This window comes from Neoarius graeffei, chromosome 7 (assembly GCF_027579695.1).
Source record: "Neoarius graeffei isolate fNeoGra1 chromosome 7, fNeoGra1.pri, whole genome shotgun sequence".
Lineage (NCBI taxonomy): Eukaryota > Metazoa > Chordata > Actinopteri > Siluriformes > Ariidae > Neoarius > Neoarius graeffei.
In genome coordinates this window covers 25,383,009-25,407,257 of record NC_083575.1, presented here as the reverse complement: position 1 = coordinate 25,407,257, position 24,249 = coordinate 25,383,009, and the positions used below count along the sequence as shown (strand labels likewise).

At 43.8% G+C, this 24,249-nt stretch overlaps 1 protein-coding gene across 1 annotated transcript in view; it reads left to right on the top strand.

The window, feature by feature from the left end:
* mcph1 (microcephalin 1) overlaps nucleotides 1–12,334 on the top strand; it is a 132,227-nt gene extending 119,893 nt beyond the window's left edge. The window contains exons 14-15 of the mRNA XM_060925450.1: nucleotides 10,553–10,790; nucleotides 10,935–12,334. Coding sequence (XP_060781433.1) covers nucleotides 10,553–10,790; nucleotides 10,935–10,987 — 291 coding nt within the window. The 3' untranslated portion in view covers nucleotides 10,988–12,334. The remainder of the gene's footprint in view (nucleotides 1–10,552; nucleotides 10,791–10,934) is intronic.
* Nucleotides 12,335–24,249: the final 11,915 nt, after the last annotated feature.

Here is a 24,249-nt window from a genome sequence, read left to right as displayed (position 1 = left end):
TTCACGACAACAACACATCTCAAAAAAATTGGGATAAGGCCATGTTTACCACTGTGAGACATCCCCTTTTCTCTTTACAACAGTCTGTAAATGTCTGGGGACTGAGGAGACAAGTTGCTCAAGTTTAGGGATAGGAATGTTAACCCATTCTTGTCTAATGTAGGATTCTAGTTGCTCAACTGTCTTAGGTCTTTTTTGTCGTATCTTCCGTTTTATGATGCGCCAAATGTTTTCTATGGGTGAAAGATCTGGACTGCAGCCTGGCCAGTTCAGTACCCGGACCCTTCTTCTACACAGCCATGATGCTGTAATTGATGCAGTATGTGGTTTGGCATTGTCATGTTGGAAAATGCAAGGTCTTCCCTGAAAGAGACGTCGTCTGGATGGGAGCATATGTTGCTCTAGAACCTGGATATACCTTTCAGCACTGATGGTGTCTTTCCAGATGTGTAAGCTGCCCATGCTACACGCACTAATGCAACCCCATACCATCAGAGATGCAGGCTTCTGAACTGAGCGCTGATAACAACTCGGGTCATCCTTCTCCTCTTTAGTCCGAATGACACGGCGTCCTTGATTTCCATAAAGAACTTCAAATTTTGATTCGTCTGACCACAGAACAGTTTTCCACTTTGCCACAGTCCATTTTAAATGAGCCTTGGCCCAGAGAAGACGTCTGCGCTTCTGGATCATGTTTAGATACGGCTTCTTCTTTGAACTATAGAGTTTTAGCTGGCAACGGCGGATGGCACGGTGAATTGTGTTCACAGATAATGTTCTCTGGAAATATTCCTGAGCCCATTTTGTGATTTCCAATACAGAAGCATGCCTGTATGTGATGCAGTGCCGTCTAAGGGCCCGAAGATCATGGGCACCCAGTATGGTTTTCCGGCCTTGACCCTTACGCACAGAGATTCTTCCAGATTCTCTGAATCTTTTGATGATATTATGCACTGTAGATGATGATATGTTCAAACTCTTTGCAATTTTACACTGTCGAGCTCCTTTCTGATATTGCTCCACTATTTGTCAGCGCAGAATTAGGGGGATTGGTGATTCTCTTCCCATCTTTACTTCTGAGAGCCGCTGCCACTCCAAGATGCTCTTTTTATACCCAGTCATGTTAATGACCTATTGCCAATTGACCTAATGAGTTGCAATTTGGTCCTCCAGCTGTTCCTTTTTTGTCCCTTTAACTTTTCCAGCCTCTTATTGCCCCTGTCCCAACTTTTTTGAGATGTGTTGCTGTCATGAAATTTCAAAATGTCTCACTTTCGACATTTGATATGTTGCCTATGTTCGATTGTGAATACAATATCAGTTTTTGAGATTTGTAAATTATTGCATTCCGTTTTTATTTACAATTTGTACTTTGTCCCAACTTTTTTGGAATCGGGGTTGTATTTATTTATTTATTTATTTATTTATTAATAAACAAGCAAACCTACATTGGTCCTAATATGCCGTTGTACTCTGTGCCTGGTGAGTTTAAAACAGTTTTGATTTAAGTATTTAAAAAAAAAAAAGCACTCCACCAGCCTAAATTCCACAGTGCTTAAAATGGTGCTGGTGTATTTGTTAAGCAGAGCAGATTGTCCCTTTCAGCCATGCCACTGACCCATAATGGTCATGGAGCACATCCCGAATGCCCTCAGCAGTGGCGTCAATGCCAGCTCAAGCTGCCTGTTTCTATTCACAGCCCTTAAACTGGAGCCAAGGGAGCTCAAACGAAGCGCAGAAGATGCCATTGTGCGAGATCTTTGATGTATTACCCCCATCAGGTCCAAACCGAGGGCTTTGGCTGCCCGTGTCACAAGACTTCTATCTTGCACACAGACCCCGCACAATGAGGTTCCCATCATGCGATATGCAAAGTCTGCTTCATTTCAAAGTTCAAGTTAATAAATTGTTGTCAGGATTGTGAAAGAGCAGCTTTGTGTTCACGTCGAATATCGAACGAAAGCTTTTGTAATGCGTTTCAGATAAACACCCGAAGCCGTGCGAGTTTTATCATCATGTTGGTGTTTTCCAGCGTGCACAAGTCGTGACAAACTTGTGCTCAGCTCTTATCATCTGTGACTGTTGGCACACCTGAACAAATATTATGACAGTCTGTGTTTGTGCACGCTTGGACTTCATTAGTGTGTCTGTTGTACTCTCTGGGTTTTGATTTAAAGCTGCGATTGAGATCAGATTGATTCAAGCTTGGGTAAATGGGACCTCTTTTCTTTCCTAGGTTTTAGTACGTTCCTGGAAGGGAACATGGTGAGAATATTTGAATGTTAAGAGTTACATTCTTGTCGGTACATTTCATTAACGGACATGGCCAGGACCCACCTAAATTCCCAGAGACACAATTTGACTGGCAGGGCAGATGACCAGTTACAAAACATCTCCTGTAGATCATCTCTTTAACTCGCTGTTAATTGCTTAAAGTCTCCGTAAGACTCTTTAAAAAGGGTGTATCTGTATCCAGAGTTTAACGCGGGCGTGGTCTCTATCAGAAGCGTTGTTGTTTTTACTTGTTTGTGGACTTTACCACTATGTATCCAGTAACACGGAAAAAAAAACTGCTGCAAAGTCATTTTCCATTCACATAATATACAGGGTCTTGCAAAAGTATTCATCCCCCTTGGTGTTTGTCCTGTTTTGTCGCATTACAAGCTGGAATTAAAATGGATTTTTGGGGGGTTAGCACCATTTGATTTACACAACATGCCTACCACTTTAAAAGGTGAAAATTATTTTATTGTGACACAAACAATAATTAAGATGTAAAAACAGAAATCTGGAGTGTGCATAGGTGTCCCCTCCCCCAAAGTCAATACTTTGTAGAGCCACCTTTTGCTGCAATTCCAGCTGCAAGTCTCTTGGGGTATGTCTCTATTAGCTTAGCACATCTAGCCACTGGGATTTTTGCCCATTCCTCAAGGCAAAACTGCTCTAACTCCTTCAATTTAGACAGGTTGTGTTGGTGTAGAGCAATCTTCAAGTTATGCCACAGAGTCTCAATTGGATTGAGGTCTGGGCTTTGATTAGGCCATTCCAAGACATTTAAATGTTTTCCTTTAAACCACTCCAGTGTAGCTTTAGCAGTATGTTTAGGGTCATTGTCCTGCTGGAACGTGAACCTTCATCCCAGTCTCAAACCTCTGGCTGACTCAAACAAGTTTTCCTCCAGAATTGCCCTGTATTTAGTGCCATCCGTCTTTCCTTCAGTCCTGACCAGCTTTCCTGTCACTGCAGATGAAAAACAGCCCCACAGCATGATGCTGCCACCACCATGCTTCACTGGTGTTCTCAGGGTGTTGGTTTTGTGCCACACATGGCATTTCCCATGATGGCCAAAAAGATTGATTTTAGTCTCATCTGACCAGAGAATCTTCTTCCATGTCTTTGGAGAGTCTGCCACATGCTGTTGGGCAAACTCCAAACATGTTTTCTTAAGCCAGTATCTCACTGGGCTGCAGCAGCCTGCGACTAGTTGGAGACAACAATTGCGATAAAATATGTGAATTAGCGACAATTTTTCACTTGGAATTACACTGAATTGATATTTGCATATTTTACCGCAATTGTTGTCTCCAACTAGTCGCAGGCTGTCCCAGCCGAGTGAGATATTGGCTCACACTTCCTGTCTCAACTCGCACTTCCTGCCTCACAGAAACTGACATGAGAAGGGTTCGTGACGGCTTTGCGACACCAGTGACGCATTTGCGGCTATTTTGAGAGAAATTTTGTCGCACGAATTTTTTGAACATGTTCAAAATTTCAGCGACGAAGGAGCGACGCTTTGCGACTCATGCGAGGAAATTGAGAAGCCCCGCGAATGTTTCAAGACACTTTTGAAACTCTCTCGCGAATGACGTTTGCAATTTGTCACAAGCTGTCGCAGCCCATTGAGATACTACCCTTAAATAATGACTTTTTTTGTTCTGGCCACTCTTCCATAAAGCCCCGCTCTGTGGAGTGTACGGCTTAAAGTGGTCCTATGGACAGATACTCCCATTTCCGCTGTGGATCTTTGCAGCTCCTTCAGTGTTCTCTTTGGTGTCTTTGTTGCATCTCTGATTAATGCCCTCCTTGCCCGGTCTGTGAGTTTTGGTGGTCGGCCTTCTCTTGTCAGGTTTGTAGTGGTGCCATATTCTTTCCATTTTGCTATAATGGATTTAATGGTGCTCTGTGGGATATTCAAAGTTTGGGATATTTTTTATAACCCAACCCTGATCTATACTTCTCCACAACTTTGTCTCTGACCTGTTTGGAGGCTCCTTGGTTTTCATGTTGCTTGCTTAGTAGTGTTGCAGAGTCAGGGTCCTTCCAGAACAGGTTGATTTATACAGACACCATGTGACAGATCATGTGACACTTTGATTGCACACAGGTGGATCTTAATCAACTAATTACATGACTTATGAAGTGAATTGGTTGGAGCAGCTCTTATTTAGGGGTTTCATACGAAGGGGGTGAATACTTATGCACACTACAGATTTCTGTTTTTTCATCTTCATTATTGTTTGTGTCACAATAAAAAACATTGTGCACCCTTAAAGTGGTAGGCGTGTTGTGTAAATCAAATGGTGCTAACCCTCCAAAAATCCATTTTAATTCCAGTTCGTAATGCAACAAAACAGGACAAACACCAAGGGGGATGAATACTTTTGCAAGACAGTGTGACAACAAATAACTCCTGAGCTACATCATTCAATTCGAGTTCATAATAATTGGACTCCTCCAGATATCCTGTGAAACTTTGTGGCAATCTTTCTGTCTGGCCAAAAGTATGTAGAAACCTGACAATCACACGCATATGCAGGTCTTCTTCATGCGGTTGCCTCAATGTTGAAGCAGACAATTGTCTAAAATGCCTTTGTATTCTTAACATGAAGGCTTTTCCTCCACTGGGACTAAGGGTCCGAGCCCAAAACTATTTTTAAAGCATGGCAATGCCACAAAACAAGGTCCAAACTGTCAAAATTTGCAGTGGAAGATTTTTGAGTGGCCTACACCAGTGTTTCTCAACCACTGGGCCACGGCCCATTACTGGACTGTGAACCACCATCCAGTGGGCTGCAAGGGGTCCCCCCCAAGTTGAAGCTAATTTTTAGTAGGGTACAGCTGCTGGGTTGCATCCCATGTCACATCTGCCTCATTAGATATGCAAGACGTGAAGTGGTGGTCAGCTAAGCTCACTATTTACAAAGCGTTACTGTCACTGGGGCGCCCTGTTTGTCGTTAAAATGCCCTGCGGTTGCGTTGTTTTGCGCTGTTTGAGTCAAACAAACCATGAAACCGAAAAGTTTCTTCCAGGTTCCCTGTGAAGTGATAAATGGCGAAAGAGCAAAAGATTTTACCACAGGGTGGCCGCGGGTCCTTAAAAAGTCTTAAATTTAATTTTCCTAAAATAAGGCCATTAAAAAGTCTGAAATTTCAAACCCCATGGTCTTAAATTTTCAATCTTAAATTTATGGAGAGGGCGGCACGGTGGTGTAGTGGTTAGCGCTGTCGCCTCACAGCAAGAAGGTCCAGGTTCGAGCCCCGTGGCCAGCGAGGGCCTTTCTGTGTGGAGTTTGCATGTTCTCCCCGTGTCCGCGTGGGTTTCCTCCGGGTGCTCCGGTTTCCCCCACAGTCCAAAGACATGCAGGTTAGGTTAACTGGTGACTCTAAATTGAGCGTAGGTGTGAATGTGAGTGTGAATGGTTGTCTGTGTCTATGTGTCAGCCCTGTGATGACCTGGCGACTTGTCCAGGGTGTACCCCGCCTTTCACCCGTAGTCAGCTAGGATAGGCTCCAGCTTGCCCGCGACCCTGTAGAACAGGATAAAGCGGCTAGAGATAATGAGATGAGATGAAATTTATGGAGATTTTACTCAGTCATATCATTAAAATGTGGTACACTTTGGATGGGGAAAAAGTTTAATCGTTTTTGATGCTCACAGTTATACCGCGCAGGCTCCGAATCCACCGGTTGCTAGACACGCGCGTGCATTACAACCACTCAGTGCCTGATCTGTTGATGGAAGGTAGTCCGAGCCACAATGGGTAAATGTAAATTTAATGATAACTGGCTGCAAGATGCAAAATACTCGTGGTGGCTGAAAGCTGTACCCAAAGATGCCAACGAGGCATGCTGTGTAGCATGCTGTAAGACTTTTAAGTTGGGCACAATGGGGATAAGAGCGGTGGACTCTCATATGAAGAGCGCCAAGCACGTTGCTTTTGCTAAAGGCCGCGAGCATCAGCTTCAAATATCCGATTTCAGCGCTGCCACCACTAACGGTCGTGGAGAAGAGGCTAGATCTGCGAGATGTAAGAGAATATTGTGTGAGAGAGAGAGAGAGAGGATATATTCTATTGCGTGCATGTGAGAGAATAGTATTGTTTGTGTGTGGGTATCGTTCCAAGTGTTTTAAGAAGTGCAAGCGAGCGTACCTTTCAAGTGAGTGAGCCGAGGTTTCAGGTGTACGTGCGTTCACATTGTTTAACTGTTGTTTTCTGCATTGTTGTTTGACCAAAGATGGAATTGAACAATTCTGCTTACAATGTGACTCCCTAAGCAGAGAAAATAATAATTAAAAAAAAAAACTGTTGCATTGGATTCTGTGTGTGAGACTTCATTCGCATTTTCACATTGTTATATTGGATTCAAGCGTTGTGGCTGCATTCTGATTGTCACAGTTTTTTTTGTTAAAGATATTTTTTGGGCTTTTTCCACCTTTATTGGATAGGACAGTGTTAGAGACAGGAAACGAGTGGGAGAGAGAGAGAGAGATGGGGAGGGATCGGGAAATGACCTCGGGTCGGAATCGAACCCGGGTCCCTGGATTTATGGTATGGCGCCTTATCCACCTGAGCCACGACGTAAGCGGTTCTTTCCTCTGGCCCAGCAGAGAGTTGGTGCTAGCCTGGAACCGGTTTTTCTGGCCCAGAGCCAGTTCTTTGTCAGTGGAAACAGAAAACCCGGTTCCAAACTAAGCACTGGCCCCGAACCAGCCCTGGAACTGCTTTGGTGGAAAAGTGGCAACAGAGCCCGGACCTCAACTCCGCTAAACACCTTTGGGATGAACTGGAATGCCTTCTGCGTGGCTTTCTTATCCGCTTAGTATACGACAGGCATATGCACCTGACTTCACTGATGTGCATATGCCTGAATGGGTTTAAAACAAACAAACGGTCATGCTCCAAAATCGAACAGAAAACGTGGGAGCGATGTGTAGGTGTCCGCATGTCGTGTATCTTTCAAAACAACAATTTTTCCCCAAATTCGAGAACTGTTGTTTATAGACAATACCAACCTAAACATATTTTATCAGTTTTACTTTAGTTATAGGGTGTTGCATTTTTAGAAAGATCAGAAAGCTTTCCTGGACTCGGAATCGACAAAGAAGCCGGGATGCGGTGCGTCAAAATAGTCCTTTCAGCAGCGTTTTATTGTAATGCCTGCGTAAACGTTGCGGAAATGTTCGGCTTTTCTTCTCAAAATAAGGGAGAAAGCTCCTTTAAGAACACTGAACAACTTGAAAACATTGTTTTTGTGAATTTCAGGCAAGTTTATATCAAAATCTAACAGAAACGTGGTTTTATTTTGGAGCTCAGTGTGGCAGTGTTTCAGTCCAGCTATTGGACCAAACCACTAACGATAGACAAATATAATGAAGTGTGCATTTTATTAGTATCTATATCTGTTTGGAACACTAACCATTCATTCTGAAGAATATACAGTGCCCTCTACAATTATTGGCACCCCTTGTAAAGATTGGTAAAAAGTGGTTAAAAAATCCACCTTTTGGTGAAGTCGCTTCATCTCATCTCATTATCTCTAGCCGCTTTATCCTTCTACAGGGTCGCAGGCAAGCTGGAGCCTATCCCAGCTGACTACGGGTGAAAGGCGGGGTACACCCTGGACAAGTCGCCAGGTCATCACAGGGCTGACACATAGACACAGACAACCATTCACACTCACATTCACACCTACGGTCAATTTAGAGTCACCAGTTAACCTAACCTGCATGTCTTTGGACTGTGGGGGAAACCGGAGCACCCAGAGGAAACCCACGCGGACACGGGGAGAACATGCAAACTCCGCACAGAAAGGCCCTCGCCGGCCCCGGGGCTCGAACCCGGACCTTCTTGCTGTGAGGCGACAGTGCTAACCACTACACCACCGTGCCGCCCGCTCTGTATCTCTAACCTTATAAAATGTTATTGGAGAGACTCGGTGCTGTTTTACTGGCAAAGGGAGGCTGTACAAAGTATCAAATGCAGGGGTGCCAATAATAATGCCATGTATTTTTGTTGAAAATAATTATTTCTTCATGAAGGATGCGCTTTGCTCTGAATTAAAGGTCGGATTTTTCTTATTTTTTTGTAGTGGTTAGCGCTGTCGCCTCACAGCAAGAAGGTCCGGGTTCGAGCCCCGTGGCCGGCGAGGGCCTTTCTGTGCGGAGTTTGCATGTTCTCCCCGTGTCCGCGTGGGTTTCCTCCGGGTGCTCCGGTTTCCCCCACAGTCCAAAGACATGCAGGTTAGGTTAACTGGTGACTCTAAATTGAGCGTAGGTGTGAATGTGAGTGTGAATGGTTGTCTGTGTCTATGTGTCAGCCCTGTGATGACCTGGCGACTTGTCCAGGGTGTACCCCGCCTTTCACCCGTAGTCAGCTGGGATAGGCTCCAGCTTGCCTGCGACCCTGTAGAACAGGATAAAGCAGCTAGAGATGATGAGATGAGATTATTTTTGCCTTAACGGTAGAAATGGGCGTTTTCAGGCGAGTAGCTCTTTTTTTATAACCATTCCCCGGCTTATGAAGGTTTTTCACTTCTCCCTCATTTGGTTTGTGTGTTCTCTTATCTTTCCCATGTTGATGGATGACTAAGGGAATTGGTCTGTGTCACTGCGTATTTGTTCCCGAGTGAATCAGGAAGTCATGGATTACAGCTTGAAAGTTCCTACACACGCCATTCAACTCAAACATGCTGTCCAATTTAAATGGGAAGCACACTTCAGTTACATTGTTTTCGCTGTCATTTCCAGCGGAGGCAATAATTGTAGCACGTGTGGGGTTTTTTTTTTAATTATTTCTTGGTGAGGGATTTGTTTTTCTCTGAATAAATTTTTCTACTCAAAATTTGCTTTCTCTTTTTTTTTTTCTAGTGTGAGCTGAAGCGACTTCACCAAAAGGTGGATTTTTTTCCCTAGACCTTTTTACTAATCTTTACCAGGGATGACCGTTAGGGTGCATCAGTTGCCCTCACTTTCATAAAATCTGATGCATTTTTGTTTGGGTGTTCCTTTTCACCGATAGACATCCTGTAAAATTTTTTGACCATATTCAGAAGTCTAATGGTGGCACCATGAGGTTCATTTTTTGCCAAAAAACGCTTATTTTATGTTTTCGCGTAAGGTTTGAATCACAATGTTGGACTCCATTTATTGATTTCTTGTGAGCCAGAGATCATGTTAAGAACCTTTGCAAGGGATTGAGAGGCATTAATGTGATTCATAATACATTTGTATTGTTTAAAAGTAGTTGAACAATGATTCAATGAACAGCTAAAACTCAAACTGTGCTTGATAATATATTTAGAATATGTACTAAAAATGTGTATCTAAGATATTTGGTATACTCTATAAGGTGCCATAATGTTTCATGAAAAGTGATTGAAATTTTGTCATAAAATAGCAGCTTTTTCCATAACTTTGAGCTCCTGGTGCCACCATTAAACTTTTGAATTTTGTCAAAATATTTCACCCAGTGTGTTTTCTTACCAAAAGGAACATAAAACAAAAATGCATCATGATCCAAGGAACTTTTAATTTTTAGGGGGCAACTGATGCACCCTAATGACCGTAATTGCGGAGGGCACCGTAATCATCTCATTATCTCTAGGCGCTTTATCCTGTTCTACAGGGTCGCAGGCAAGCTGGAGCCTATCCCAGCTGACTACGGGTGAAAGGCGGGGTACACCCTGGACAAGTCGCCAGGTCATCACAGGGCTGACACATAGACACAGACAACCATTCACACACTCATTCACACCTACAGTCAAATTAGAGTCACCAGTTAACCTAACCTGCATGTCTTTGGACTGTGGGGGAAACCGGAGCACCCGGAGGAAACCCATGCGGACACGGGGAGAACACGCAAACTCCGCACAGAAAGGCCCTCGCCGGCCACGGGGCTCGAACCTGGACCTTCTTGCTGTGAGGCGACAGCGCTAACCACTACACCACCGTGCTGCCCCACCGTAATCATATTACACTTAATAACTTTTCAAGACAAGATACCATGAACTTTTTGCAGTCCAGTGATTTATATCTTGCTTGAAAAAGCTCACCGTGTTGTTCAAAAGTGTTTTCCCGCTGGACACCAGCACATGAAACCTTGATCAAATTGTAGCCTTTTAAGATCCTGAAACTTGTGGCCAGAAAAGTGTACATAAGATATATAATATGCTCTAAAGCTCCGTTGAGTTTTTGTCTCAAGAGATTAGATCTCTCCAGACAAAAATTTGTTTCAGATGGCGACCTTTCTCTTGGCTGTTTCTTGTACCATAGATCTGCCGGTTACAGCAGCATCTTTCGGCCGGAGAGCACCAGCAGGATCTGTTCCATGAGCAGCCGCTCATGTTCGTGTCATCGCTGTCTCAGCCACCCTGCCACAGTCTCACGGAGCTCATCCAGCTGTGCGGGGGCGCCGTGTGCAGGAGCGTTCGCCAGGCCAGCATCTGCATCGGGGAATACAAGGGCAAAAAGCCTGAAGGGACCAAGTGCCTATCGGAACAGTGGATTTTGGGTAAGACGTCTCCAACGTGTCTTACTGTGCATCTGCAATGGTTATATTCCGAGACTGAACCTGTTGCAATGTTTACGAGAGTGTATTTTTGGTAAAATGTCAACAAACTTTTTTTTTTCCCCCTTTCCTTCCATTCTTGGCCAGATTGTGTGACTCATCATGTGCTGCTCCCATATGACAACTACATTCTGGAGTGAAGGCAAAGCGTGTTACGGTGACATTTTCCTGTGAATAGAATGCTGTAAATTTGTGACGTATATAACGTGTACCATATGTAAGTTTGTAGGTTGTGTGCGTTTCTGAATATTTTATAAGTGTTTGATGTTTTCAATATTAGATACTGTCTAATAGAACTCTTAAATAAAAAAAAAAAAAGTCAGGATTTGATTCATAGCCAGGGATTGATTTTGAATTCATTTACGAGAACAGAAATCGGAGCCAAGCTTGGGTACGATCATTTAATGGAAATGTACATCATAACACAACATAGTGGCTAGTAATGATTTAAAGCAGACTGCTTCAGCAAGACGTGCAGTCATTTCAGTGGTATGAAATGTATTTCTTCACTCGCTGACTGCTGGAGGAAAGCAAAACTCGACTGAACCTGCACATGCTGATCGTTCTCCAGGGGTGCAAAAGTCTCGTTGTTGTACTTTGTTACTAGATTGAATTATTTTCTCTCTATAACATGATGTGGTGTAAAAAAAAAAGTTTGTGCTATGTATGCAGAGACGGAGTCATTCTTCACACTAGGCTGCTACCCCTTACATACACTACCGTTCAAAAGTTTGGGGTCACTCTGAAATGTCCTTATTTTTGAAAGAAAAGCACTGTTCTTTTCAATGAAGATCACTTTAAACTAATCAGAAATCCACTCTATACATTGCTAATGTGCTAAATGACTATTCTAGCTGCAAATGTCTGGTTTTTGGTGCAATATCTCCATAGGTGTATAGAGGCCCATTTCCAGCAACTCTCACTCCAGTGTTCTAATGGTACAGTGTGTTTGCTCATTCAGTGCGTTTACATGCACATAGAGAAAATCGAATTTCTGCCGTAGCTTGACTGAAATCGAAGTTCTAAATGCGATGGAAACACCTTAGCTCAGCTGAAATCAAACCGAACTGGATTTCTCGTAATCGAGCTACGCGACCTAGATTATGCGATTGTAGCCGAGCTACTTAGTGCATGTAAACCCTATCGAGCTACGTAGTCGAGCTACTTACTTCAGCACTGCCCCTTCCGGAAGTGACGAGACCACAAGCGGGAAACACAACAGCCTCGGTTGGCATGACAACAGTAGTAGAAACGTGCACTTCTGGAGCAATGAGGAGATAGAGTTCATGCTCATTCAGCTTAAGGAGTTGAATACATATATATTAGTGCTGTCAAAAATGTCGCGTTATTAACGCGTTAACTTGACTCAATTTTAACGGCGATAATTTTTTTTATCGCGAGATTAACGCTCTGTGACATGATGCCACGCCCCGCACAGCCAGAGTCCTCTGCCCTCCCCCGAAGAGCCACGGTGCTCGGCTTAGGTTTCGTTTTCCCATCAGCGGCTCCAGCCCCACTTTGCAGTGGCTGTGACAAGACATGTTATGCTCTGCAATAAAAAAAAAAAAACACTGGTACAACCAGTGTTCGAACTATGCCGATATTTTCGGGGGGTCCCTTTATTCCCTTGGGGGGGGGTGCTTGCGCTTGTCTCAGAGCGCGGATCTCCATCGCACACTCACTTCGGATATGCAAATGCTTCCCGTTACACACGATTGCTATGTCAATAAACATCATTTTGCCAATATTTTAGAGACCCCCCAACATTTCCCAAATCATGTTTTCAAGGGATCTCATGTCTGTTTCAGGGGATCTCGGATCCCCCGAGTACCCCCGTAGTTCGAACGGTGAGCAAGCCCATTCACTTTTTTATGCTGATAAGAGAATTACAATGGTTTTTCATGTGACAAAAATGTGCGATTAAATTGCGATTAATCGCGAGTTAACTATGACAGTCGCGACATTAATCGCGATTAAATATTTTAATCGCTTGACAGCACTAATATATATATTAGTGCTGTCAAGCGATTAAAATATTTAATCACGATTAATGTCGCGACTGTCATAGTTAACTCGCAATTAATCGCACATTTTTGTCACATGAAAAACCATTGTAATTATCTTATCAGCATAAAAAAGTGAATGGGCTTGCTTTGTACCAATGTTTTTTTTTTTTTTAATTGCAGATCATAACACTACGGAGCCGTAGAGGGGACATGGTGAATAAAAAAATAACAAGGCGTGTGCACGAGATATTAATGCGCGCGCACGAGTTATAACCCGTGCGCACGCTTTGCGTTAAGGCGTGCGCTCGGGTAATTAAAAGTGAGGGGACAAGTTACTACGGCTCCGTATAACACATCTCGTCACAGCCACTGCAAAGTCGGGCTGGAGCCGCCGATGGGAAAACGAAACCTAAGCCGAGCACCGTGGCTCTTCGTCCCGAGGCGCGGCAGCGCGAGCTGCCCGCGCTGGTTCTTTGGGGGGAGGGCAGAGGACTCTGGCTGTGCGGGGCGTGGCATTACAGTCTAGCTGCTATCGTTTTTCTAAGCAAAGTCTCTGTTCTGTTCTAAGTTCCTGGCAGTTTCAAAAGCTTATGAAAAACCTACATCATGTCACAGAGCGTTAATCTCGCGATAAAAAAAAAAAAATATATATATATATATATATATATATATATATATCAATGTTGCTGTCCTCGTCGTCGTTCTTCTTGTGAACACGGAACTGATAACTTTGTTTATACTCTTGAATAGCTCTTCATGACGACAACCGGAAGTGTACCAACACGATGGGGCATGTAGCGCCACCTGTGGCTCGGGTGCACAATGTACCTCACACAATAGCTCGATTTCCTTGTGTGCATGTAGGATTGGATTTCTCTGGCACCCCTGCTGGGACCCTTAGCTCGATTACCGACAGTAGCTCGATTTGGATGTGCATGTAAACGCACTGATTGCCTCAGAAGGCTAATGGATGATTAGAAAACCCTTGTACAATCATGTTAGCACAGCTGAAAACAGTTTAGCTCTTTAGAGAAGCTATAAAACTGACCTTCCTTTGAGCAGATTGAGTTTCTGGAGCATCACATTTGTGGGGTCGATTAAATGCTCAAAATGGCCAGAAAAGTGTCTTGACTATATTTTCTATTCATTTTACAACTTATGGTGGTGAATAAAAGTGTGACTTTTCATGGAAAACACAAAATTGTCTGGGTGACCCCAAACTTTTGAACGGTAGTGTACACCTACTGTATGTATACTGTACATCAGTCTCACATATTTTATTTGCATTTTATCCAGGTTAAGGTTTAACACGTTCAGACAAATTAATCAGTGCCGAAAATCCTGTCCAGAATTAGGTCAATTTATCATCTACTATGACTGACTAGCATAATTTCATTACTGACAAACATTATCATTTTAATTGGTAATACTTGACTACAATTAAAATACAACCCCAATTCCAAAAAAGTTGGGACGCTGTGTAAACTAAAAAATGGAATGCGATCATTTGCATAATCACGGAAACCTGATATTTCCTTGAAAATAGTACAAAGACAATATGTTGAAACTGAGAAATTGTTTTTTGGAAAAAATATGCTTATTTTGAGTTTGACGTTAGCAACACGTTTCAAAAAAGTTGCAACAGGGGCATGTTTATCGCTGTGTTGCATCACCTCTACTTTTAACAACACTGTAATCGTTTGGGAACTGAGGAGACCAATTGCTGCAGTTTTGAAAGAGAAATGTTGTCCCATTCTTGCCTGATATACAATTTCAGTTGCCCAACAATTCGGGGTCATCTTTGTCGTATTTTGCGCTTCATAATGCACCAAATGTTTAAACGGGAGACAGGTCTGGACCGCAGGCAGGCCAGTTTAGCACCTGGACTCTTACTATGGAGCCATGCAGTTTTAATACGTGCAGAAAGCAGTTTGGCGTTGTCTCGCTGAAAGAAGGAAGGCCTTCCCTGAAAAACATTTTGTCTGGATGGCAGCATATTGCTCTGAAACGTGTATGTCATTTGCAGATCTTCACATTCTGTTTTTATTTATGTTTTACAGAGTCTCAACTTTTTGGGAATCGGGGTTGTTGGAACTTTTTTTTTTCATTTTCAATTGAGTACATTGGATAACATCGAGTGAGATTAGACATTATCTATACCTTCATTTAAGCATAATTTCTCTGACTTTTTTCACTCCCGTAATGATCACGTGTGTGTGAGCTGCAGGCATTGTGCCCAGACTGAGGTTACGTCCAAAAAATGTTGCCAACTTGTCGACTTTGTTACAAGACTTGGAAACATCTTAAGGCCCCTTTAGTGACTATTTCAGAAGAAGAGCCAAGCAACAAATCACATCGTGTATGCTAAAAGAAGGCAACCGGACTTGCTTGAAATACTTGAAGACGTTTCACCTCTCATCCGAAAGGCTTCTTCAGTTCTGTCTGACTAGTGCGGAGTTCCAGGTATTTATCCTCTAGTGGACCAAAAAGCAACCCTACGGAGAGTCGTTAAGGTCACCTGGGCTGTTGAGTCATCCTGTAGGTGTTGGTCACTGGAAGCCAGGTGTGAACGGTGTTAGTAGCCTAGAGAGTTATTAGGGTGAGTTGTGGGTCATTGGTTCTTTCGGTCATCCTGTGAGTCATTGAAGTCAGAGTTTTGGGCTACATCCACACGACAACGGCAACGAGATTTTTTTTTTTAAATATCGCGTCCACATGGGCAACGGATCAGTAAAATATCAGGTTCATATGGCAATGCAACGCTTGCTGAAAACGATGCAATACACATGCCACACCTCTACGTGCGCTGTAAGACGGTCCCATCGGAGACACCAGAACAATAGAAGTAGACGCATGCACATAAACCCCTTCTTCTGTAGCATCAGCCACAAAGTTTTGATTATTAATCAGTAGCGTAAAACGAAAGATGCGGAAAGAGGAATGAACGGGGGTAGATGGAAGCCGGTACGCCAACATTCTGATATCCTCCAGAATTCTTTAATGGTCCGGAATAAATTGAATGCTACACGTTGATGGATTGCTTTGTTCTTCTACGCCCTTTTTGAGGAATATATTGTCGGACTTAAACCAACATCTGAAGAGGTGAGATCGCTCCTTTTTTTTCTCCCCCCTATGTTTGCTGGCAGGATTGTTTTTGTTTTTGGAAAGCGCACGGGCGGTGCGCGGTTTGGTTATACTCAGTACTTCCGCAGTGTTTGGACTAAAGACTCTGCCCTAAGGGCTATTCTCTCACTCTCTCTCTCACTTTGCACCATTACACAATAAATATTCACAGTGAAAATATTTTGTAAGCGCATTTCATGAACCAAGTTATAGGATTTGTTGACAACTCGCATCGAGTTCGTTACACTTCTACCCGGCGTGAAGCACTGACAGTCATGTGGTTGTGACATCATCGTAAACAAATCCGTTCTACTCATCCAGACGACTTCGCAACGGGGCCGTTGCCAGATTTTTCCACTCCGGAACCCGTTCTCAAAAGATTTCGTTTTGGGGCACCCAAAACGCCAGTGCCGTGTGGACGCCAGGCCGAAACGATAAACAATTTTATCAGATTCACCTGAATCCGTTGCCGTGTGGACCGGGCCTAATTGGTGTGGATGTGTATTCAGTTGTCTGGGAAGTGTGTCAAGGGCGACATTGTAGGTGGCTGATGAGTGGTGTCTCAGGTGGGGTTTACATTAGACCGTATTAGCGAATCATCAGATTAACGTTTTTAAAACGATTAGCGTGCACACAGCAACACCAATATACGATTCGCGTGCACACAGCAACACCAATACACGGATACGCTCGGCTCCACAGGCATCCTGCGCTCCAAATCACTCCGCCCTGAACAGCGAGTGCCCTCTGGAGGGTGCGCACTCCGGCCCTGCGCAGCTCACAGAGCGCGCGAGTATAGCGCACGAGCAGTGATTCGGGACTGAGCCGCTGTGTGTGTGATCTCAGTGCATATCACTTACCACTTGCAAGTGGAAGGATGGCAAGCCTAAAGACAATCATAACTACACAATGGGCAGTATTTGCATCAGTATTTGCAGTATTTTCATACTTTTATACTCTTTAATGAAAGGTGATACAAGGCGGAAGTCCGCGCCGTTTTTCAGCAGTCGCGTCACATGACCAACGCCAGCGAATCAGGAAGGTGGATGTCACAGTGACGTTGTCCAATGACGACGCCAGCTAGAGCTCAGCACAGCGTATCCGTGTATCTCAATGTTTACACAGCACCGGATCAGACACGATCTGGATTGAATACGTGGACCCTGGCGGATTCCCGTTTCCAGGCGTTTTAATGTAAACAGACAGTGCATCCGCGAAGAAAACGAGACAGATACGGTCTAATGTAAACTTGGCCTCAGACCACCTTCTCTGTTCAGTGATGGTCGTTCCAACACCTACAGGATGACTCAACAGCCCAGGTGACCTTAACGACTCTCCTTAGGGTTGCTTTTGGTCCACTAGAGGATAAATACCTGGAACTCCGCACTAGTCAGACGGAACTGAAGAAGCCTTTCGGATGAGAGGTGAAACGTCTTCAAGAATTTCAAGCAAGTCCAGTTGCCTTCTTTTAGCACACACGGTTTACTATGACCTGGATGACTGAGAACCTTCAGACATATCACTTATCACCATTATTCCAAACGACCAATCACTGTTATTTGCCAACAACCACACACTGATCACCCATGTTTCCCAATGACCAACCACGAAACGTCATTGTTCCGACTAAACAATCACTGATCACCATTTTCTTCCAAAGCTCATTCACTGATCAGTATTGTTTGTCCTTTCTTGTGCATGTTGTTCTTCATTTTGAAAACTCTTCTCAGGCCAGAGTTACATCTCATAAATGCAAATTCCATCCACAACCATTCTCTTCGTGTGTATTTCTTGAAGATGTAATACCACTGCTTCTTTTTGCTTGTGTTCTTGATAAAAATTATCAAGTCACACACTAATATTTGGTCATACCACCTTTACCTTTGATTACAGCACACATTCACCTCACCATGGCATTGTTTCAACAACCTTATGCAACATCATTAAGCTGTCCAAAGTTGCATGAATTTTTCATTAGGCTCTTGTCTTGACGACAGGAGAGTTAAACCGCTCTGTAAAGTCTTCTCCAGCACATCACAAAGACCTTCAATGGGGTTAAAGTGCATATTCTGGACCAATTTCAGGGGTTTTTAATATGAAAGAATGTCCCTTTACACACTCATCCAGAAGGGTAATTTTGCACAAGGCCATCTGTCTACAGCAGAAAAAAATAAAATAACAAAACGCGTCTGGAAAAATCCCAAGGGAGTCTGGAGCCAGATTCGTGATGTTACCTGCAGAAGTGCCAGCAGGCTGCGCGAGCTTTGCACGGTTTCAGTGCACAGCCTGTGTAGACCAAGCGCTCCCATTTCTCTCTCATTGGCCGGTCTTTTGGGAAACGATGAGTACTAATCCCATCAAGATTGGTGTTGCTACACCCTCCTACGATACATCTGTTCACCATTTTAATAATTACACGATAACGTTGAAGAAATTTGCAGAAAACCACCAGATCGTTTCCTCAAACAAACCAGCACTGACGTAGGATTCAGAAGGAGGCGTCTCGCACACGACGTCACGAAAATAGAATAGAATGCCTTTATTGTCACTATACACATGTACAATGAGATTAAAGCATCTCCAATAACAGTGCAAAACAGCGTGTAGAGTGAGAGAGAGGAGAGAGAGAGAGAGGAAGGGGGGAGAAAAAAAAGGGGGGGGGGGGGGGGGGAGTGTGTCAGGGGGGTAAGGTGCACAGTCCTGAGGTGTGTGTGTTGTGTTACACATTATGGAGTGAGGTATTGCTCATTGCGCACATAAATTATTGCACGAGAGATTCACATTATAAAATAAAATATTACACATTTATGAAGTATTGCAAGGCAAGGTAGGTGCACAGTCCTGAGGTGCATGTGCTGTATGTAAAGCCTAGGTCACAACCAGACGTACGATTTTTTGGCCGTGCGATTTTTGGCGTTTCCCAAATCGCTGCGGTTTTTTTTTTTTTTTGTTCATGGAGAAAGACGCACGTTGGCCGTAAGTTTGTCTTGCAACCTGAAAAAAAAACGTAAGCGCCCGTAGAGTTTGTTTGACATGACAAAGAACCTCTGCAGCCGGTCTACGGCTCGAAAATCAGCACGTCACACGTGCGCCCTCCGTGCGTTTCTTGCGTTTTTTGCATGTAGACCGGCCGTAGGAGCACGTACGGCCGGTTGTGACCGAGGCTTAAGGTGCACAGTCCTGAGGTGAGGTGAATATGTTGTGTTTCACATTATGGAGTGAGGTATTGCATATTATAAAAGTATTGCACAGAGAGAGTCCCTTAAGCCTTGGTCACAACCGGCCGTAGGCGCTCCTACGGCCAGTCTACGTGCAAAAAAACGCAAGAAACGCACGGAGGGCGCGCGTGTGACGTGCTGATTTTCGAGCCGTAGACTGGCTGCAGAGGTTCTTTGTCATGTCAAACAAACTCTACGGGTGCTTACGTTTTTTTTCAGGTTGCAAGACAAACTTACGGCTAACGTGCGTCTTTCTCCACGAACAAAAAAAAAAAAAACGCAGCGATTTGGGAAAGGCCAAAAATCGCACGGCCAAAAAAATCGTACGTCCGGTTGTGACCTAGGCTTTATAAAGTACTGCACATTATAAATTATTGCACGAAAATCAATGTTTGCCGGGAAATCCAAATGCCAAGTTTTTTCAGAGGCGGACCAATTCACCTCAAATGGCTTGATTTCAAATGAATTTTTCTGGTATTGCACAAGGTAAAAAATTGCACAAAATGCAAAATGTGACAGATATTTGACCAAAGTTTAATATAAAATAGGAGAATTACATTGATCTTGCTCCTGAATTTACCTGTGATATGCACTTTAAGGTCAGGACTCTTTGGTGGCCAGTTCATGTGTGAAAATGATTCCTCATGCTTCCTGAACCACACTTTCACTATCTGAGCCCTAATTTTATGCCTGTGCCATCAGGGAAGAAAAAAATACATTGATGTCATAACCTGGTCATTCAGTACATTCAGGTTGCCAGCTGACTTCATTTTACTGCCCCATAACAGTGCTGAGCCTCGATCTGACCAACTGAAGCAACCACAGATCACAACACTGCCTCCAGAGGCTTGTACAGTGGCCACGATGCATGATGGGTGCATCGCTTCATGAGCATCCCTTCTTATCCTGACACGCCCATCGCTCTGGTATTGGGTAAATCTGGATTCATCAAACTACATGACCTTTTTCCATTGCTCCAGAGTCCGGTCTTTATGCTCCTTGCTCTTACGGTCACTATTAAACATAGCATAATTCAGCTGTCGAATTTTTTGGGATTCATCTTCACCAAGCGTGTACGTGATCTCCAATCAGCGTCACTTGATTTTTTTTTCGACCACATTTCTTCCACAAAGTTGACGGTTCACCACTATCCTTCCAGGATTTCATAAATCTCCAATAGGGCCAAAAAGTTGACCCTTCTTAAACACAGGAACATCTTCCGACATGTTCGTTGAAGAAAAGAGAAACTACTCACTGTATCAGTTAGGGTTAAAATAATTGTTCCTAGCTGAAAGACTGATCGCTGTAGTAATTAGCCAATCCAAATGATGACTTTTTTTGGTCAGGCATTGTACTTTGTAAACATAGGGGCAGCCATGGCCTGAAGATTAGGCAGCTGGGCCATAGAAGGTTCACGCTGCACGCTACACGTTCACGTGAAGAACCGGACCCTGGGCCATTAAACTTCATGCTTGGATGTTCATGTGTTGCGTCTGTTCTACTTTGACCGAGTAACCAACAATATGGACTCTTCGGATGACGACGATTGCCTCATTCTGCTTTTACTGAGACAGAGGAAGAGAAAAAGGAACAGAATTTGGAGCCGAGAACACTTCCTTCTGAGAGAAACCCGTGGTGAATTTCACCGAACATTCTATAATCTGCTTGACAATCCCGATGAAGAACTATTTTTCAATTATACCATTCAATTATATTTTTTCTGAAGTTTTCCCCTGAAAGCATAGAGTTATCTCCCTAGACCCGTTCTGATTGGCTGGTGCGGCGGTGACCGCATGCATTGACTGGAATTTCCATCTTCACGCCTAGAAAAAAGTGTTCATTTCTCGCTTCACGCGTGAAGTGTGCAGCGTGCAACGTGAACGCCATTCTATGGCCCAGAGCAAGTCATGCTACGTTTGTCCACTTTTCTTTACACGCGTGTAGCGTGCAGCGTGCAGCGTGAACCTTCTATGGCCCAGCTGCCTTAGAGAAAGCAGCCTTGGGCCCAAAGGGTTGCTGGTTCGATTCCTGGGACCGGCAGGAAAAATGTGAGGGCAGGTGAGTGAATGAACAGCACTTTCTCCTCCCTCTGTATCATGGCTGAAGTGCCCTTGAGCAAGGCACCGAACCCCCAACTGCTCCCCGGGTGCTGTAGCATAGCCACCCACTGCTCTGGGTATGTGTGTGCACTCATTGCTCGCTTGTGTATGGGTTAAATGCAGAGGAGGAACTTTGCTGTGCTTGCGTGTACAACCCCGATTCCAAAAAAGTTGGGACAAAGTACAAATTGTAAAAAAACAGAATGCAATGATGTGGAAGTTTCAAAATTCCATATTCTATTCAGAATAGAACATAGATGACATATCAAATGTTTAAACTGAGAAAATGTATCATTTAAAGAGAAAAATTAGGTGATTTTAAATTTCATGATAACACATCTCAAAAAAGTTGGGACAAGGCCATGTTTACCACTGTGAGACATCCCCTTTTCTCTTTACAACAGTCTGTAAACGTCTGGGGACTGAGGAGACAAGTTGCTCAAGTTTAGGGATAGGAATGTTAACCCATTCTTGTCTAATGTAGGATTCTAGTTGCTCAACTGTCTTAGGTCTTTTTTGTCGTATCTTCCGTTTTATGATGCGCCAAATGTTTTCTATGGGTGAAAGATCTGGACTGCAGGCTGGCCAGTTCAGTACCCGGACCCTTCTTCTACGCAGCCATGATGCTGTAATTGATGCAGTATGTGGTTTGGCATTGTCATGTTGGAAAATGCAAGGTCTTCCCTGAAAGAGACGCCGTCTGGATGGGAGCATATGTTGCTCTAGAACCTGGATATACCTTTCAGCATTGATGGTGTCTTTCCAGATGTGTAAGCTGCCCATGCCACACGCACTAATGCAACCCCATACCATCAGAGATGCAGGCTTCTGAACTGAGCGCTGATGACAACTCGGGTCGTCCTTCTCTTTAGTCCGAATGACACGGCATCCCTGATTTCCATAAAGAACTTCAAATTTTGATTCGTCTGACCACAGAACAGTTTTCCACTTTGCCACAGTCCATTTTAAATGAGCCTTGGCCCAGAGAAGACGTCTGCGCTTCTGGATCATGTTTAGATACGGCTTCTTCTTTGAACTATAGAGTTTTAGCTCGCAACGGCGGATGGCACGGTGAATTGTGTTCACAGATAATGTTCTCTGGAAATATTCCTGAGCCCATTTTGTGATTTCCAATACAGAAGCATGCCTGTATGTGATGCAGTGCCGTCTAAGGGCCCGAAGATCACGGGCACCCCGTATGGTTTTCCGGCCTTGACCCTTACGCACAGAGATTCTTCCAGATTCTCTGAATCTTTTGATGATATTATGCACTGTAGATAATGATCTGTTCAAACTCTTTGCAATTTTACACTGTCGAACTCCTTTCTGATATTGCTCCACTATTTGTCGGCGCAGAATTAGGGGGATTGGTGATCCTCTTCCCATCTTTACTTCTGAGAGCCCCCCATGGGGTCCCGGGGTAGAATAGGTCCCTAGCACCCCCTTGCTGATCGTAAGAGGCGACAAATGGGGCAACTTGTTTGCCGCAAGTTGCTACCCGTGTCAGTGGAGGACGATTGCCTGGTACTTGAGGAATGTGGCTGGCTGCGGCTCTCACAAGTCCAACACAGTGCTTTGGCTCCTACTTCACTTAGACGGGAGGTTGGAATGGCCCGATCCAATCAATCGGCTTGTCAAAGCCTTTTTTCTTAAAGACTTTGGCTGAGGGTCAATCGAGTGATATGAACATTTTTGTTTAAATTGCTCGAGTATACCATCCCTGTATCCTTGATGCATATCTGGAGGAGAACCGCAGCTCTGTGCATCCCCTAGTTGGGCTCCGAGGTGGGTGAGGAGCAGAGATGATGAATTTTTATCCACAAATATGGCTACTGATCAACCCAATAACAGAAGATTCATGGATCAAGACTTGGATAACGGCTCTGAAATGGCATTGATATACCCCCCTAAAATAAATAACTGGCCCAAATTTATAGTTCTGGAATCTGCAACACCAGACATGCCCCTCGCTAAGTTGTCCCGTTTTGCGATTCAGAAAGGAATCTCAGGAATAGCGGGGGCTGTTAAAGATGTTAAGAAACTGCGATCTGGTCAGATTTTAGTTGAATGTTCAAGAAAGTCTCATGCAGACAATTTATTACACTGTAATAGTTTAGCAGGAGTACCTATGCGGACCTTCCCTCACCCCCATCTGAATAGCTGCAAAGGAGTAATCCGCACTAGAGACCTCCATGATATGGAAGAAGCTGACATAGCTACTGAATTGAAAGAGCAAGGCATGACTCATGTAAGGGGAATTACCTTGAAAAGGGATGATAAAATCATAAAAACTGGTACCTACATCTTGACCTTCAATCTACATGACCATCCTGAAAGAATCCTAATCAGATACTTAAGTGTGCAGGTGGATAAGTACATCCCTAACCCTTTGAGATGCTTCAATTGCCAAAAATTTGGCCATGGCTCTGCTAGTTGCAAAAATAAATCAGTTTGCTGTACCTGTGGAGAAGATGGGCAAGGAAACCATCCAGCCTCATCAAAGGACTGCCCTGTATGGATTAAAGAGAGAGAATTTCTAAGGATTAGGGTCACTAAGAAAATAAGCTATCCACAGGCAAGGAAACAGGTGGAAGGATTTTCCTTGTACAAGTTCCAGCAATCTTTTGCTTCTATTGTGAAACCCCCTATGAAGTCAACGGATTGTCAAACAGACTTTACCTGGCTGAACAAAGATAAGCCGCAATTGATTAGTGGAAACAAAACATCTTCAACTTCCAATAAAAACAAAAACATGAATTCCCAGTCTTCTGCCAGTCAAACGTCTGTCATGATTGAACCTTCCCAACCATCAAAAGAGAAAAAGAAATCGACAAATACTACTTCTCAGTCTAAATCAAGTCAAGAACATAGGAATGGAAACTATAAGGATGTGGAAATGAAGGAACCCTCAACCCCTCGTAGCCGAAGCTCCTCCCCCAAAAGTAGGAGCAAGGGC